Source organism: Psittacula echo, assembly GCF_963264785.1.
Source record: "Psittacula echo genome assembly, chromosome: 3".
Classification (NCBI taxonomy): domain Eukaryota; kingdom Metazoa; phylum Chordata; class Aves; order Psittaciformes; family Psittacidae; genus Psittacula; species Psittacula echo.
In genome coordinates, this window is record NC_137736.1 from 126,426,108 (window position 1) to 126,443,794 (window position 17,687).

The 17,687-nt window shown below is 48.1% G+C and overlaps 1 protein-coding gene across 2 annotated transcripts in view; it reads right to left on the reverse strand.

Moving 5' to 3' along the window:
- FAM168A (family with sequence similarity 168 member A) overlaps positions 1-17,687 on the reverse strand; it is a 184,486-nt gene that overhangs the window by 84,587 nt on the left and 82,212 nt on the right. For both annotated transcript variants that reach the window (XM_080613618.1, XM_080613619.1), the window contains exon 3: positions 12,978-13,065. In XM_080613618.1, coding sequence (XP_080469744.1) covers positions 12,978-13,047 — 70 coding nt within the window. In that variant the 5' untranslated portion in view covers positions 13,048-13,065. The remainder of the gene's footprint in view (positions 1-12,977; positions 13,066-17,687) is intronic.

Genomic DNA, 17,687 nt, shown 5'->3' on the forward strand with positions numbered 1-17,687 from the left:
TTGGACAGAGCCTTGGGTGCCATGGTTTAGTGTGAGGTGTCACTGCCCATGGCAGGGGGTTGGAACTGGATGATCTTAAGGTCCTTTCCAACCCAAACCATTCTATGATTCTAAGATTCTATACCTGTCACCAGGCACTTGTTTTTACACCACTGCTTCACACCATTTATTTTCACTAGTTTCAGCATAACTCACAACCTCTTAAGATTGTGTTTTCTCTCAATGGAGGCATTCCTATGGCTGCCAGAGAGAATAATGTAGCTCTTGGCTGAAGAAATGGCAGAAGAATGGCTAAGAGAAGGTCATTCACATCACAGCATGTTAAAAACCCCCGTATGACCAGTTCATCAAGACACCCAAACAGGGCGAGTAAAGGAGGAGAGCCACAAGACCTCCAGATAGAGAGAAAAAGGGGCAGTAAGTAAATCAGTGATGTCAACTAAAGACTGACAAGAGGGTATGATGAGGAGAACGATCTCAATGAGCATCCATACCTAAAGGGCACAAACGGCACATCTGAAAACCAGCTGGTCTTTGGCAGTCTAGGGGGACCCAGGAGATGTGACGAGGACTTGACAGCTTCACACCTTCTCCATCCAGCCTGCATGTGGTCCTGGCAGGCTCTGCAAATCCATCTGTCTTAGAGGTGTAAGCATGTGCATTTAACAATAAGCAAGAGGGAGATGATGGATGCATGGGGCTTTTTCCACGTCACCTTCCCCTTCTCTACGTTTCACTTGCATTTTGCAGGAGACACCACAACAAGCTGCATGACATGGACAACTCCCACCACCTTTGGAAACTGATATCAAATACAGACATGGACCTTCTTGTAGCTTCCATCACTTAGGTAGCAGCACTGACCTTCAAGTGTTTGCTTGGACACAGAAGCAGGAATGCATTTCTCCTCTCTCCACCCCATTAGACAGAGAGACATCAACTACTGTATTTTATGGTTTAACTCTCTGCATGTTGGGATCAGGGGCTGGAGGAGGAGAAACAAACTTCCCAGGTTCAAAGGCATGTACCAAAGGTCAAGCTCCAAACTGAGGTCCCTGCAGGAGAAGTGCTGTTATCCTGACCTCTCTGAAGCCAGCAGAAAGAGATAAGTAATTACAAAGAATGATTCCCCCATCTAAGCTCTCAATTTGTTTCAGATGGATAGAAGAGACCTTGGAGTCCCCAACCTGCTGCTCATTCATTCATCAAGGAGATGCTGTAGGTGCACACTGTGACTCCAGAAGTCCCAGAACCTGAATTATAAGGAAGAGATCAAAGCCAACCATGCCTTGTCTATAGACTGTATCATCTTTATGATGTCTTTGCTTATGAAACATTGCTCCATTTCCTCTGGAATTGCTTTACCCACACCTTCAACACAGCACAAAAGGGACTTCACCTCAAGAAACAGCTGCTAATTGGAAAGAAGAAGGAACTGGGGGTAAAGAGTAGCTCAGATGGATACACACTCATATCGTTGTCAGGGCCTTGAGCAAGCTGCTCCAGTGGAAGGTGTCCCTGCCCATGGCAGGGGTTGGAGCTGGAGGAGCTTTAGGGTCCCTTCCAACCCAAACCACTATGATTCCAACACATCTGCTGAAGATGTGAGAAGTGCCCCCAGCATTTCAGACAAGCAGTAGACAGCGAGCAGCCTGGCCCACCTAATGCACCTCTCATGTCCCTCTCTGCTCACAGGACACTGATTACCTCCACCCAACACATGCCTTCAGCTGGTGACATGAGGAGCATCATTAGAACCAGCACCAGCAGCAGGCAGAGCCAGGTTATCCGTAAGCACTGGGATTAGCTCCTTTATGCCCTACTTTAAATCACAAGCAGAGACAGGCAAGCCCACCACAGTGACATGTCAGCGAGGAGGCAAAGGGCACAGTGACACCAGCAGCAGAGATGACCCGAACCCAACCCCTGCAGTGGAGGAGCAGTGACAACAGTGACATTTACTGCTCTCGTTCCCATCCTCTGAAGGAGGAAAAACGTACTTTGAGAATTAAATCACCTCTCCAGCAGCACATACAAGAGCAGAGAACGTGGTGACAGACAACCCATAACTCACTGGGCCTTGACCTCAGGGAACGTTTCAAGCAGTAGAGTTTTCCTCCCACCTAAACAAAGATTTATGGGACACAATAAGCTCAATAGAGAAACCATGTTTTCCGAGGACTCTCAAAACCTACGGTAGGTAAAACAGCCTCCAAGAGAGCTCAGCTCTGAGATGCAATGACCCCCAGCAGCATGCCACCCCTGACAGGTCATACAATCATGGAATAGTAGGTTGGAAGGGACCTCATGGATCATCTGGTCCAACCTTCGCAGTGCTGCGTACAGTTCTGGTATCCTCAGCATGAGAAGGACATGGAGCTGTTGGAGCGAGTCCAGAGGAGGCCACGAGGATGAGCAGGGGCTGGAGCAGCTCCTGTACGGAGCCAGGCTGAGAACACTGGGGCTGTTGAGCCTGGAGAAGAGAAGCTGCGTGGAGAGCTCAGAGCAGCTTCCAGTGTCTGAAGGGGGCCACAAGGATGCTGGGGAGGGACTCTTCATCAGGGACTGTAGTGACAGGACAAGGGGTGATGGGTTCAAACTGAAACAGGGGAAGTTTAGATTGGATCTAAGGAAGAAATTCTTTACTGTGAGGGTGGTGAGGCACTGGAATGGGTTGCCCAGAGGAGCTGTGGCTGCCCCATCCCTGGCAGTGTTCAAGGCCAGGTTGGACACAGGGGCTTGGAGCAAGCTGCTCCAGTGTGAGGTGTCCCTGCCTGTGGCAGGGGTTGGAACTGGGTGAGCTTTAAGCTCCCTTCCAACCCAAACCATTCTATGATTCTATGCTGAGCATAGAGCTGATGGCCCTACACCCACAACAAGGACCACAGGGACACTTTCCCCATGCACCACAATGCTCCAGCACCACCAGGAGTCCAACCGCGCACACAAAAGCTTCATTTTTCCTGAGCTCGAGGATTCCAGCTCCTTCTTGGCCTCAAAGCAACCACGAGGATTCCAAGGGTTTTATGAGACAAGCCTGTTGACAAATGTGTTTATGGGAAAAAGACCCGGAGATGGCAATTCCTGCAAGGAAACCAGCACTTCTCAACATCAGCAGAAAGCGAGGGCTCCAGGACGAGGGAAAGGGAAGGCAAAAAGAGGCTGTAACACTAAGGACTCTTTCAGGACTCATTTATTTGAGCAGTGCCAAGCCAGCTCACTGATGCAATATTTTCTTCCTGCACTCAGAGCCAGGGCTTTGGGATCTAATAAATCATTGCTGGCCACAGAGACATTAAAATTCTAACCCAGTCCTGCATTAGATGAAACGAGGCCGAGTGCCAGCAAGCACAGGGAGAGGGGAAGGCACTTTCAAATCAGAACGTGTTTGCATCTAAGTCAGACTTGATTTTGGTTTCAGAGGAGGCTAAATCTAACACAAAGAACAGCAGCAGATTCACAAGCCAGAGCTCAACTGCATCGCTTTGGGCAAGCTGATGCCCATTCAATTAGAAGTAAGATGTTAGGTAGCAAGCACAGTAGAAAAAGAGATTTACAGATGTTGTACAAACCAAGCAACTCTTTCCGAAGCCTATAAAAGGCTTTTATGAGCCTGGACCTGGACCATGTTTGTGTATGTAGAGACCCCTGCGCTGTATCGCATCGGTGGCACACGTGAAAGCTAACAGTGCACCAGGAGAGGAGTGAAACTCAGTATTTAATCTACAAACTCATTTCTCGAAGCCAAGGCACTAAATGTGACTTTCTCCCCTTCAGACTGCACAAACAGAACCAGTATTTTAGCATTGATTTGCTGTGGCAGAGAAGAAGAGGGGGAAAAGGGGAGGGAAGGCAGCGAATATTAAAGTGTTTTCATCACGAGGCAGCATTGGAGCTTGTTTCCAACCATTTAATTGGAGCACCTGGGGATTTCGGAGGTACTGAATGTGGTGTGCAGGAATGCACAGAGAAACAGCAGCAAGGGCATGAATGCAGCTGCAAAGGGCAGGAAAAAGGGGCAGGAAAAAGAGGCAGGAAAAGGCATTTCTTCTCGACTGGGTGAGATTTGAAGTTACAACCATGTTACAACGGAGAGATTCAGAGCAGGAATGGGGGTGGCAGTGCTGGGAGACATTCTCACTTTGTCCTGTGAACAACCCCCATCTCTAATCCACACAATGACAAGGTCACACTCCAGCTCCACGGTGCCCATAGCAGGGGCTCCCAAAGCGCTCTGAGGAGAAGCACTGACCCATTTAGTGACCGCTGATGGACTCTGCTGGCCCATGCTGGTGCTGATGCTCTGCACCTCCAGAAAGGGGGATTTCATATGTTCATCTAGTATTTTTTCCATATATGCTATGATGTGAAGAGGGGCACCATAGCTTTGTGAAAGGAGCTGTGTTAGACTGGGAACAAGGGGAGGGAGGTCCCTAAAACAAGCTCATGGTAGAGGGTTTATAGTAGGAACATCACCCACACCAGGAGCTTTCTCAACAGAGCAAACTGGGCTTCCAGATATAGTTACAGGGAAGGATATAATCATGGGGGGTTGAAAAGCAATGAGGCCTAAATAAGTGCAAGATTTGATGCATGGCATATCAAAAGTGACTTGGCAATATGTCCAAGAGGCATGGAGAACCAAAGTGCTCCAGAGATGATACCACGATGGCCAACATAATCTTTGACTGCAAAGAGACTCCAAAACAAAGGGAATATATTGGAAAACACCTGGAAGTGAAGGGAACATAGAATCCCAGAGTGGTTTGTGTTGGAAGGGACCTTAAAGCTCCTCCAGCTCCAACCCCTGCCACGGGCAGGGACCCCTTCCACTGGAGCAGCTTGCTCCAAGCCCCTGTGTCCAACCTGGCCTTGAACACTGCCAGGGATGGGGCAGCCACAGCTTCTCTGGGCACCCTGGGCCAGCGCCTCAGCACCCTCACAAGGAAGAGCTTCTTCCTTATCTCCAATCTGAACTTCCCCTGTTTCAGTCTGAACCCATCACCCCTTGTCCTGTCACTCCAGTCCCTGATGCCGAGTTCCTCTCCAGCATCCTTGTAGCCCCTTTCAGACACTGGCAGGCTGCTATGATATTCCCATTACGTGCCAATACTTTCCAGAAGTAACCAACACACAAGAAAATTCTCCATTCACCTTTTATTTCCTTTAAATGAAGTAATTTCCCCTTCAAAGCATGTTTTTAAGGCGTCTCTTTTTTCCACCTACGTGTTCTTTCTCTCCCCTGCATTATACACTTTTCCTCCAGCTCTCTTCAGCCACAGTCATTTAATCCTTTCACTTCTTTTTGCACTATAGGGAAAAACAGAATCAATATTGTAGCCAAGGAATGAGGCAGAGCATAAACCAGCTCCACGTCCTCCCCGCGCACGTAGGACACACAATGGGGGCATTCAGGAGCACAGAACATGGGGTTTGTTTGCTTTTAAGATCTGAGGCTCTTGTGTTTATTTACAACACAGAGGAACTCAAAAGCGTGTAAAACCTTCTACAAACAGCTGCAAAACAAGGGGTGAAGGCTGTTCCCTGAAGCTTCTATGAAACTCCTTGGAAGGTTGACATCAGTCGGACCAGACTCCGAAGCAGCTGAGCCTACGAGCGTCTGTAAGGAGATGTTATGGATTATTTTCTTCAAAGGAGCTTTATGTGCCTTCATTTCGAACACTGAAAGACTTCAAAACAAGTCTTGGGACACAGGGAGATGCCACCCACACTTCTGTCTACCAAGACCTACTCTGCACCACCACCAACATCCATCCATAGGGGACCAAAGCGAGGTGACCTCCATGCCCGTCATCCAACAGGGCTGCTGTTGGCAGGAGAACCTCCCAAATACAGCCTAGAGCTATTGAACACACTCATGAATAACCCTGATCTTGATCTACCTGGTCTAGTGGAAGGTGTCCCTGCCCATGGCAAAGGGGTCGGAACTGGATGAGCTTTCCAACCCAAACCATTCTACAAATCTCACCCAAAGCTCCTCTGCTTCCTTCTCCTTCACTACCCCAAAAAGAAAATTCATCCTTGTTTCCTTAAGGATTTTCTGCTTTTTAAGAACATGAAGGAAGTCCATGAATTCATTTGTTAGGAAGACGGTGAATTATCCATCACTGATCAGCCAACCAGAGCGCTGAAACTCCAAGAGCTTCCGACACTGAGGAATTCAGCAAGTTGGTTGGACGGATTCCTGGATGAAAATGATGCATTTAAACATAGAAATAAGAGGAGTTTACACAGCCAGAGCTTGCTCTTCCCCCCATCAAGTAGGATCTGCCTGCCTGCTCCACACGCACTGATTCATAAACATGAAGAAACGCCAGAGGAAAAGCATTCACTGCACCCACTTCATCCATTTTTAAGCAGCCTGAAATCAATTCCACACCCTCAGCACAGTTTAAAAGTCCTGTTTTACACAACTGATAAGCAATGGAGCACCTCATTAAATCCACAAGCGGCATTTCCCAGTATATGGAAGGAGCAGACATGCGTCAAGATCTTCCAAGCAGAAGAAGGGAGGAGGAAGCACCTCAACCCTGCCTGCTTCAGCATCAAAGGCATAAACACACGGAGGGTTTTCTTGTCCAAAGAACTGATCTGTTCTGAAAGGCTCAGCCTTTGCAGAGAATAACGCAGTGAAGTTTTCATTTCAAGTTAATGAGAAAGGCTGAAATCAAGGCTAGAATTCTTTTTGCCCACAAAGGACACGCAAAGGATGATTAAAAGCCGCCTGTAGAAATCCTATTGGAACATCCTTCTGTCTGCTACAAAATGGGAGGGTACCAGCTTCCAACACACCACTGAATTAAATCAAGAGTCAAGTGCAAATCAGGTCAGCTGTGTCTGAGGTTCACCAATGAATACAAATGACAGAGATAAGGACGGAACCACATGAGAGGATCTCGCATCTCGTGTCCTGACAACAAAGCCAAGGCCTGGAGGGCAGATGATGCCAATTCCCTCTGTTAACCATTATGTCCAAACAAATGTTGGGGGTTCACCTTTGGGGAAAGCAAAAATGACAAAACTTGGCAGTCTGCAGCTTGGGAATGCAGGAAACAGCCCGCAGGGATGCATCTTGCTCTTCTGGAGCACAGAGGACCTATACAGAGAAGCCGAATCACAAGTGGGAGAGCTTGATGTGCTGGAGGAAGAACTGGAGCTTTCCATGTCATAGAATCATGGAATGGTTCGGACTGGAAGGGACCTTAAAGCTCCTCCAGCTCCAACCCCTGCCATGGGCAGGGACCCCTTCCACTAGAGCAGCTTGCTCCAAGCCCCTGTGTCCAACCTGGCCTTGAACACTGCCAGGGATGGAGCATGTCCAAGGAGGACAGAGCAGGGCTCACTCATGCAATAGTAAAGACATGGAGGGTGGAAGAGGAAACCCATTCTCAGGAAGCAGAACTGGTCAATGCAGAGCCCAGAGAACAGCTCTGACCATGACCACATTCCTGTTCTCCACCTTTCTACAAAGACTTAGACAGAATTACACTCTGATGCCTATACAAATTTGGCTTCAGCCTTGCTCAGCCTGCCAACGTGGTTCACAAACCTGAAAGCATCAGCACACACAAACCCTTAACCCTTTTGGGATTCCCTCCAAAAGACCTCCAAGGTTTCAGACCCACAAGGGGAATATCGAACCAATGCTCCCCACCAACATAAAGCAACAGCAATTAATACACAGTGGGGCACTGGCCCAGGGTGCCCAGAGAAGCTGTGGCTGCCCCATCCCTGGCAGTGTTCAAGGCCAGGTTGGACACAGGGGCTTGGAGCAAGCTGCTCCAGTGGAAGGGGTCCCTGCCCGTGGCAGGGGTTGGAGCTGGGTGAGCTTTAAGGTCCCTTCCAACCCAAACCAGGCTGGGATTCCATGACTCAGCTATTTCCCTACCAGCCTCATCTATCCTCTATCACAGAATCCTGCCGCTATAACCCCACATGTGTGCACTATCCCATCAATTAAAATGACATTACTCTCATATCTTTCTCCATGCTCTCAAAAGCCCCACAGAGAGGTTGCCATTGAAAAGAAGCAGGAAAAGCAATTAAATGGGAAAGCTAATGAACCCAGAGCTTGCAGACAGCATAATACAGGGTGACAAGTGACTCAGGGAAACACCAGACTTCTCTACATACAGATGATCAAGCTTTTCCCCATGACTTTCCCTTAAATCATCAGAAATAAGACTATTTTATGCTTTCACATGAAGCTGACACATTCATTACTTGCGGAAGAACGTACTGGGTCTTGCAGGACCATCACAGATGAATCGTAAACATGATTCAAGTTTTCCTTGCTTCAGGCTCCTCTGCTTCCCAAAATACTTCCCAGAAACTTGCCAAGCACCTCCCCTTGAACAGTTATTAACACATTTATGTGCTGCAGAGGTTCTCCACAAGCACCCCTGGGCAATCCAGGTTAATCCACTTGGGAACTGCAGCTAAACAGAACCCAGTCACACAAAGCCCTTTTGTTAAAAGGCATCAGGTTCCTCCTGGTGAAATGAATCCAGCTCTCCCAGACCTGCCAAGTGTTTGCCAGCTGGGTCAGGCAGCAAGAGGGAAGGGAAAAGAGCTGGGATGGAGCGAGAGACTCCAGGGAATGAGAGATGCAAGAAGGAGAAGGACCAGGAGAGCAGCACAGGGGCTTGCTTGAGAATCCTTCCCAAAATTCCAGGGAAGCGGGTGTTGGAGGGTGCTACCTTCCAGCCCTTTCCATGGCAAAAAACAAGTGGAGAAGCAGCAGAAGATCCACGGCACAACCCTGAATCCATGATAGATACAAGAGAGAAAAAGGAACTGAGTAAAAGAGACAGGGTTGAGCAGCAAAGGAGACAAGGGAATTCCTGCTGCAAAGACATGGGGAGGCTGGGGGCTCCACCTGGCAAACCAGAAAAAGCCCTGGGAGAAGGAATGAGGGTATCCATCACATCCACACAATGCCATTGGGATTCATAGGCGTAACTCCTATGTCAGCGCCTCAGCACCTCCACAGAGAAGAACTTGTGCCTAAGAGCTCATCTCAATCTCCCTCTGGCAGGTTAAAGCCATTCCCCCTTCTCGAGCTGGAGAACCTTGGAGATTTACTACCCAGCTTCCCATCTTTGCCTCTTGGATTTCAGTATCATTTATTACTCAGTAATAACTATGACAGCTCCCGAGTCAGTCTACTGAAGGTTCATCAATCACAGCAGCTCATCTGCATATTAATCACCTTCTGGTAGGGAAAATGATAATAGTGAGAGCTATAACAAACACTTGTAGAGCTTCATGCTTGAAGTCAAACAAGCTACAGGACAGACTGATTCTTCATCCCTGATTCCACACCATCGGGTTGATCTATTTGCTGCAGGGCTGATGCCTAAGCAAAAGTGGACACAAGAAGAATGTGGAAAGGAAAAGCAGGAGGTTCAGGAGCTCACATTTGGGGCAGGTAAAGTGAATTCTACCAGTAAGGAAAAAACAAATGGGAGTCCTCAAACTCAATTAAAATGACAGTTTACAGAAGCTCCACATTAATTACAGTCTGCTCGAATGAAATAGTAAATAACACTCAAACACTGTTTGCTGCTGCTGGGCTAAAACACACTGAATTAGCGAAGTGGAAGCAGTGGCCAGCCGAGCACAAGGAACCAGGACTTGCTGGAGCACAAACCTGGTGCTGGACACATGGAGCTCCATCCACAGTGAGATTATTCTCTCCATGTCACAGGATCCCAGCCTGGTTTGGGTTGGAAGGGACCTTAAAGCTCCTCCAGCTCCAACCCCTGCCACGGGCAGGGACCCCTTCCACTGGAGCAGCTTGCTCCAAGCCCCTGTGTCCAACCTGGCCTTGAACACTGCCAGGGATGGGGCAGCCACAGCTTCTCTGGGCACCCTGGGCCAGCGCCTCAGCACCCTCACAGGGAACAGCTTCTGCCTAAGAGCTCAGCTCAGTCTCCCCTCAGGCAGGTTCAAGCCATTCCCAAAAGCAATTTTCAAAGCAATTTGAGATGGAAGCATCTACCAAGCCTTAGCTTTATGCTTCTCCTGTGAAAGGTCTATTTTATTTGGCTCCATGTGTTTAATTATCCTCCAGAATAGCTTGTGGCTACATGAGAAACTGAGCCACAGCTAAATGACACAAGTTGAAGCAATAGAAATGAAGCACAGAAAGCAAGAATTAGGTAGACAGAGCCTGGCACTTGTCATGCAGGAGACACAGCGACCTTCTCTCAATAACTTCAAAAGAGGAGTTGCCTCTTTTCTCTGCAAAGGATAAAACTTCTATTGCAAAAGAAGGGGAGAAAATACAACTCGTTAAATATTCCAACAAATTCATATTTAAATGCTTTTGTAACACTATTTGCCTAGCAAGGAAAATAGTTCTCTGTTTAAACACTTCTTAACCTATCCTTTCCAACCCTAACTATTCTATGATTCTATTCTCTATTTTGGGACTTAACTGTAGGAATTCAGCCCCCCGACTCCTTATCTTAAACCTGTGCAATGGGAAAAACAAGTATTAACATGATTCAATTCCTGCTTCAATGTCCTATGTTCAAGCAGTCGCTTGAATCTTCCCTCTTGGATTTCCATTGACATAACTAAGGACCTTCTTATAGATTTTCAAGTCTCATCTGCCTCCAGCTTTATTCCTCCAAGCTCCTCCTGCACATCTGCCCCTCATTCCTCTTCATACACCACAACCTCTGGAAGACAAATGCCTCAAGTGCTATGGTTTGGAGTGAAACCAGTCTCATGGGGGCCACCTCACCATGATCACTACCAGAGGTGGCACAAGCTGGCCAAGGAGGACAGTAGCTTTATGTATTTAAGTGCACAGTATAATCTTGATGGTGGCTGACCAACATGTTACTTTAGAAGATAACATCCTATTAATGTTGCTGTTCAACTTAGAATAGAATCACAGAATCAACCAGGTTGGAAAAGCCCTTTAAGCTCATCCAGTCCAACCATTGCCAGCACTGCCAAGGCCACCACTGCCCCATGGCACTGAGGCCTCGTCTCCACGGGGTGTGAACCCTTGCAGGGACGGTGCCTGCAGCCCTGCCCTGGGCAGCCTGTTCCAATGCCTGAGCACCCTTTGGGGCAGGAATTGTTCCTCAGCTCCATCTAAACCTGCCCTGGTGCAGCTTGAGGCCGGTTCCTCTTGTCCCATCCCTTGTTCCTTGGGAGCAGAGCCCAGCCCCTCCTGGCTCCATCCTCCTCTCAGGCACTTGTAGGGAGCCATCAGGTCCCCCCTGAGCCTTCTCTTCTCCACACTGAACCCCCCAGGTCCCTCAGCCCTTCCCCATCACCCTTGGGCTCCAGGCCCTGCACCAGCTCCATTGCCCTTCTCTGGCCCCGCTCCAGCCCCTCAATGTCTCTCTTGCAGTGAGGGGCCATGACTTCAGAATGCAGTCAGTGGAATTCATTCATCTAAACCTGAAATCACCCTCTGAAATTCTCCTTCCAGAAGGCTCAAGGTACAAACTCCATCCAACCCACACCTCAATACTGAAACAGAATCATCTTAGCAAGCGCCAGAAGCAGCTTCTTAAACATTCACTTTTGTACGAAAGCACATAAAGAAAATCTACTCTGAATGGATATTAAGGAGGAGCTTCGAGCACACACCAAAAGGAGAAGTGAGAAAGGAGCAGACTCTTGTCCAAACCCTCCTTGTGCTGAAAAGCACAAAACTGCTTTTATTTCTAGTGGAGGAAAATAACTGTGCACTCCTGAGCTCCTTCCATCATCCAAGCACTGCTGGAGCCTGCAGTCCTCTCACAATAGGGATTGAAGAGACTACTATTCACAGAGATATTTTCTCTTCTCCAAGCCTCTTGTGTTTTGACTGTGAGACCAAAGGTCCCTCAAGCTGCTGTGTCTGCAACAAAGCAGCATGCATGAATTTGATGGAGCAAAAGAAAGGGTGAATAAGAAAAGGGTAAAACACCTTTGAGGAACTCTGCTCCCCAGGGTCTCAGGCAGGTCTCCTCACAGCCCTATGATGTACCAGCTGAAAGAGCCACCAAAGTCAATGAGGATATATTGTAAACGAAGTAGCTGAGAGCATTTGATGTTGATTTCCCTTTGCTGTTGACCATCCTCCTGCACAAAAGCCCATTCCCAAGCGATTTCACACAGTAGGTAGAAGCCAACACATACAACTGCCAATGCAAAGGTAAGTCTTAGCACAACGTGACACTTAATAGCTAATTACATTCAACAAAGCGCTAGAAGGAGTCTCTCAAGGCTGGTTTAGTAGGGAGTTTACAAGATCAGAGCAAGACATGATGAACATAATCAAACCACAGATACACCTAAGCTGAGGTGTTCTCCTTTCAAAGCACTGTTTGTCTCCGAGCTCAGTTCTTTCCATATCACTACACTTTAGTTCCCCACTAGTAACATAATTATGGTAAACGTATTTCAATGTCCTTTTCAAGCGTTCAAAATGACATTTTAGACAGCTCGGTCCTAAAGATGGACTTGAACCAGACCTCAGCCTTGCTGATCAACAGAAGATGAACTCAAGCAAAGCGTAACTTGAAAGCAAAACAAGATCAGGCAACCATATCACTTAAATCACCACCTGCAGCAATAATGAATCCCAGTGTCCATGGGATCTGCATCTCCACAGCAGGATGACTCCAGCACGTGCTCACACTCAGTTCAGGTCCATATACAAGACCTCCAACTCCTTGTGTGTTTTGTTGGTCTAAAGAACCCCCCTTTTGACCCTTTTCTTGGGGATTTCCAGGACATCCTCACCTTAGCATTCAGATCCATTTCTCCTCACTAACCTCTCCTGCACTGGCTTTGCTGAAGAGCTTTCCCTACAAACCACATTCCCATCTGGCTCCCCGTGGGAACTCTTCCTCCCTTCATTAAGGGATTAACCACTTATTAATGATCATCTGCTCCCACCACATACAGACACAGATGAAAGAGCCATTGGACACTGGTCCTACCTGTATATGCCATGTTCTTCGGGTTTCCATAGGGAGCCCCAGGTTGGACGGGGCTGTAAACAGGGTTCATGATGGAAGACTGGGAACTCTGAGGACAAAAGAAAAGCAGAGGTGAGACAATTGCCTTCCATTAGCTCCAGAGTTACCTTCTTGCAAAGAGTCTTCTGCTACACAATAGAATCACTGTGTTATAATTCAGGACACAGAGAGCTGCGAAGGGAAGGATTTACAGTGAGACATTACAACCACACAGCATATTCAATAATTCAGGCTATGGAGCTCTCAGTTAATTCCCCAAACTTCTTCACTGCTGCATATTCTGCCTGCAAACGTACCCAGAGCAGATTAACTTCACACATCCCTGCCTTCAGGGGGCTCAGGACTCATGACCCCACTTCTGGCTTGCGATGAACACAGAGGAGAAGGCACAGATTCAGGCAAGGAACTCTCCCTATTTGAGGAGCTCGTCATTCCTGGGTGACAAAACCAACCCCAGTGCAGACCTGACCTTTCAGATAAAAGACCATTTGCTGCTGGCGAGATGGAGAGTGGCAAACATTTGTGAGCTCTCAGCGTGAGCTGGCTACAACAAGCTCGAGCTCAAGGCTGGGGTCCTGTGCAAGGCTGAGCAGGGTGCCCAGTGCCCCCATCACACCCCATCACTAGGGTCCACATCCCACGTCCCGGATGAGGAGATGCAGTCACAGACCAAAGAAGCATCGGCTCACAGAGTGGTTTGGGTTGGAAAGGACCTTAAAGCTGATCCAGCTCCAACCCCTGCCACGGGCAGGGACCCCTTCCACTGGAGCAGCTTGCTCCAAGCCCCTGTGTCCAACCTGGCCTTGAGCACTGCCAGGGATGGGGCAGCCACAGCTTCTCTGGGCAGGCTGTTCCTGTTCCAACAAAGAATTTCTTCCTTAGATCCAACCTAAATCTCCGCTGTGTCTGTTTGAACCCATCCTCCCTTATCCTACCATTACAGCCCCTGTTAAAGAGTCCCTCTCCAGCATCCCTGTAGCCCTCTTCATATACTGAAAGCTGCTCTGAGGAGCAACGAGATTTTAACAGCCCTTGTGCTTCTCCCCCAGCACCGATGATGAGGCAGGGCTGGGTTTGCTCCTTGTTTTATTTAGAGGAAAGCCAGGAACTTGGGAATTCGTGTCTTCTCACTGTCAGCGAAGCGAGTGGCTCAGTTCATTATCTTAATGAAGCACATTCGCAGTTCTGATGAATGGGAAAATCAGTCATTAAGCTTTATTAGGCTCCACATTTGTCTCCACCGCTATCGAGTGACAACTTCACACAAGAGTCTCAATGCTCTTGCTGCAAGACGTGAGGGTTTTGTCTCTAAATGCATTATTTTACACTTCCCAAATAAAACCGTTCTTTCCAAGCAAGCCTCTCCTGATGGATGCACAATTTGTTAGTTCATTTACTCCTTCCTCTTTACCTCAGGATAGGAAAGGAGTCAAATAGTAAATGCTGGCTCTAAGTGACTTGACAACAATTACTGCTAAATTAATTGGCCATCCCTCCACCCCCAAGTTAGCACAGAAGGAGCAATTCCCAAAGCAAAGGGAATCACAGAGATACAATGTGCTGGAAGAGGACATAGATTTCATGAGTAAATCACAAACGTACAAGGGAGCTCTTAAGATCAAGAGAAAAATGAACACAAAACTTTACATCCCTGAGACATCAGAGCTGGGATTTACATTCCAGGATAAGGATTTTATGGCCATTTGGTCCTTGTGTCACCAGGCAGTCCTGTGAGCCAGCCCCTGGCAAATGGATGTTTGCCTTATGGCTTCAGTTCTCCTTTACAGGATAAAACCCAATGTCATCGGTCTCTGAGATGGGGAACATGCATTATGTGACACCTACATACCACTACTTACAACAAGTTACATCTTCATAGAATCCCAGACTGGTTTGGGATGAGGGGACCTTAAAGCTCCTCCAGCTCCAACCCCTGCCACAGGCAGGGACCCCTTCCACTGGAGCAGCTTGCTCCAAGCCCCTGTGTCCAACCTGGCCTTGAACACTGCCAGGGATGGGGCAGCCACAGCTTCTCTGGGCACCCTGGGCCAGCGCCTCAGCACCCTCACAGGGAAGAGCTTCTGCCTAAGAGCTCATCTCAGTCTGTGCCAGGAGTTAAAGGGGGGCTGCAGAGAAGATGGAGACTCCCTTTGGACAAGGAGTCCCATGGGAAAGCCGAGGGGTGATGGGCACAAGTTACTGCTGGGGAGATTCCCAATGGACACAAGAGGAAAATGTCTCCCAATGAGAACAAGCAGCCATTGGAATAATCTCCCCAGGGCAGTGATGACTCCCCAGTGTTGGACACTGTTAAGATGGGGCTGCACAGGGTGCCGGGCATCCAGTCTGGGTCATGCTGTGCCTGGAGAGGTTGGAGCAGATGATGTTTGAGGTCCCTTCCAATTCAATGATTTAATCAGATATGATCAGGCAATCAAAGCATTTTGTGCTAAGATTCCTTTGGTTGCACCCTCTGTGCTTCAAGGGTTTCCTTTGAACTAGATTTAGTCTGGTTTGCAGCCTGGCCTAAGGGACACCACCAGTACGTCCACCGCTGGTACGGACTTCTGGGTCCCATGAGACATTGGAGAATGTGTGATAGGCAACTGGAGTGAAGCTCTGAAAGGAATCTGGTCCCCGCACACCAAAATCACTACATAGACACAAACAACACAAGCAGTGCAGATCACCCTCAAAGGGCAGTTCAGTTCTGAAGTGAAACACTGGGAATATGCATAGCCCAGGGTCACTACTAGTCAAGATGCTTCAAGTAACAGATGCCACAAATAGGACTTGAGAGAAAAAGGTGTTAGAGGGTTGCAGAGATTTCCTGGCTAGAATTAACTGTTAAATCACTACTAGGACTCTTCAAGCCCAGACAAGAAATGGCCAGTGGGACAGGGAATGTGACAGGCATTTATAGACATTAAACACAAATGCCCTGGGGAAGGTGGAGGGGCAGCAATCACACACTCCTCATAACCCAAACGAGTGGAGGCATTAGAAGTAAGGGTGTTGTAGGTTCAAAACAAGCTGTTTGCCTCAGTGTGTCCCTTGCTGCCAAGACGGTGGCATTTGGAAAGCCTCCCAAGGGATAGAGCAATTCCTCCTCTTGCCCAGACACCCTTCCAGACAGGCTTTTAGGCAGCAAGGACCTTTAACCATCCAGCCATCCTTGTGTTCCCAGCAGGAAAATCAATATCCAGGCTCAATTTTCATTGCCTGGACATGTAACTAAGAGAATGATGCCTGACATTGGACTACGCTCCCAACAAATGTGCCTATGGTGCTCTGTGCCTGGGAACACTGGGATATCCCCACACCAGTACTGAATGCATCATTAAATCATGGAATCCCAGACTGGTTTGGGTTGAAGGGACCTTAAAGCTCCTCCAGCTCCAACCCCTGCCACAGGCAGGGACACCTTCCACTGGAGCAGCTTGCTCCAAGCCCCTGTGTCCAACCTGGCCTTGAACACTGCCAGGGATGGGGCAGCCACAGCTTCTCTGGGCACCCTGGGCCAGCGCCTCAGCACCCTCACAGGGAAGAGCTTCTGCCTAAGAGCTCATCTCAGTCTCTCCCCTCGGGCAGGTTCAAGCCATTCCCCTTGGCCTGGCCCTACAGGCCCTTGTCCCAAGCCCCTCTCCAGGTTTCCTGCAGCCCCTTTAGGCAGTGGAAGGCTGATGCAGCCCAGATGAAGTGATAACAGCGCTGAACAAGGCACCTAAGCAATGCAGCTGTGACACCATTTCAGATCTTGAAGGTCCCTTCCAACCAAAACCATTCTATGATTCTATGATTTTCTGGGTGTCAAGAGTACAAATAAATCATACTTTGGTGAGAACTATTGCATCCATCCGGCTTGCTTTAGGGGTTGCACCAAATGGTAAAACATTCTTAGGGAGAAGGAAGAAAGAAAATGCTTTTTAGCTAAAATACAAAGATTATCATCATTACAGGCGTTTGAGTGCATTGTGAGGAAGAGGCTGGTGCTTCGTCCCTGCTTGGTATGCAGGGTGTTATCTCCAGCCAGCATGAAAGAGTTCATGCAAACAGCATTTCAAATGGATGCTTTTCTTTCTTTCCAGCATCCAGTATTAAAGCACATTTAGATGAGCTTCCAATATATCCTGCAAGACAATATCATCCCAAAATCCATTTAAAATTCATTACAGGCACCACATTGTGCCATTCGAAAAGCTACAATGGAATGGGAATAAAGCAGGATTAGCAAAATTAAACCTCCTTCACCCCAATAACTTGCAGCACTTGCTTGTGGCCATGAATACACAACAAAAAGGCTAATAGAAATTCATTATAAACAGGCAAACACCAGTATTTCTCTATTGCACAGAGCTTCCCCTGCATCCTAATCCCCACAACAGGGATGCTCACAAGCTGCTGAGGCTCCAGCAAGGAGCTGAAGGAGTAGCTCCAGCAGGAATGCCATGGGAATAAGCTGTTAGCAAACAGTCTCAGATACTTTCTGGCTGTAGCCTGGTTACATTTTCATCTCTTTTCTCTTTCCTATGCAAGTGCATGACCTGCTCCCACTGCACTAGGAAATGACTTGATGAAGGGTAAACAGCAATACAACAGAGGTCGGTGGTCGGATGGCCACCACGCCATGAGCAGGCCAATGTGCCACTCAAAGCACATTTGCACAGGGCA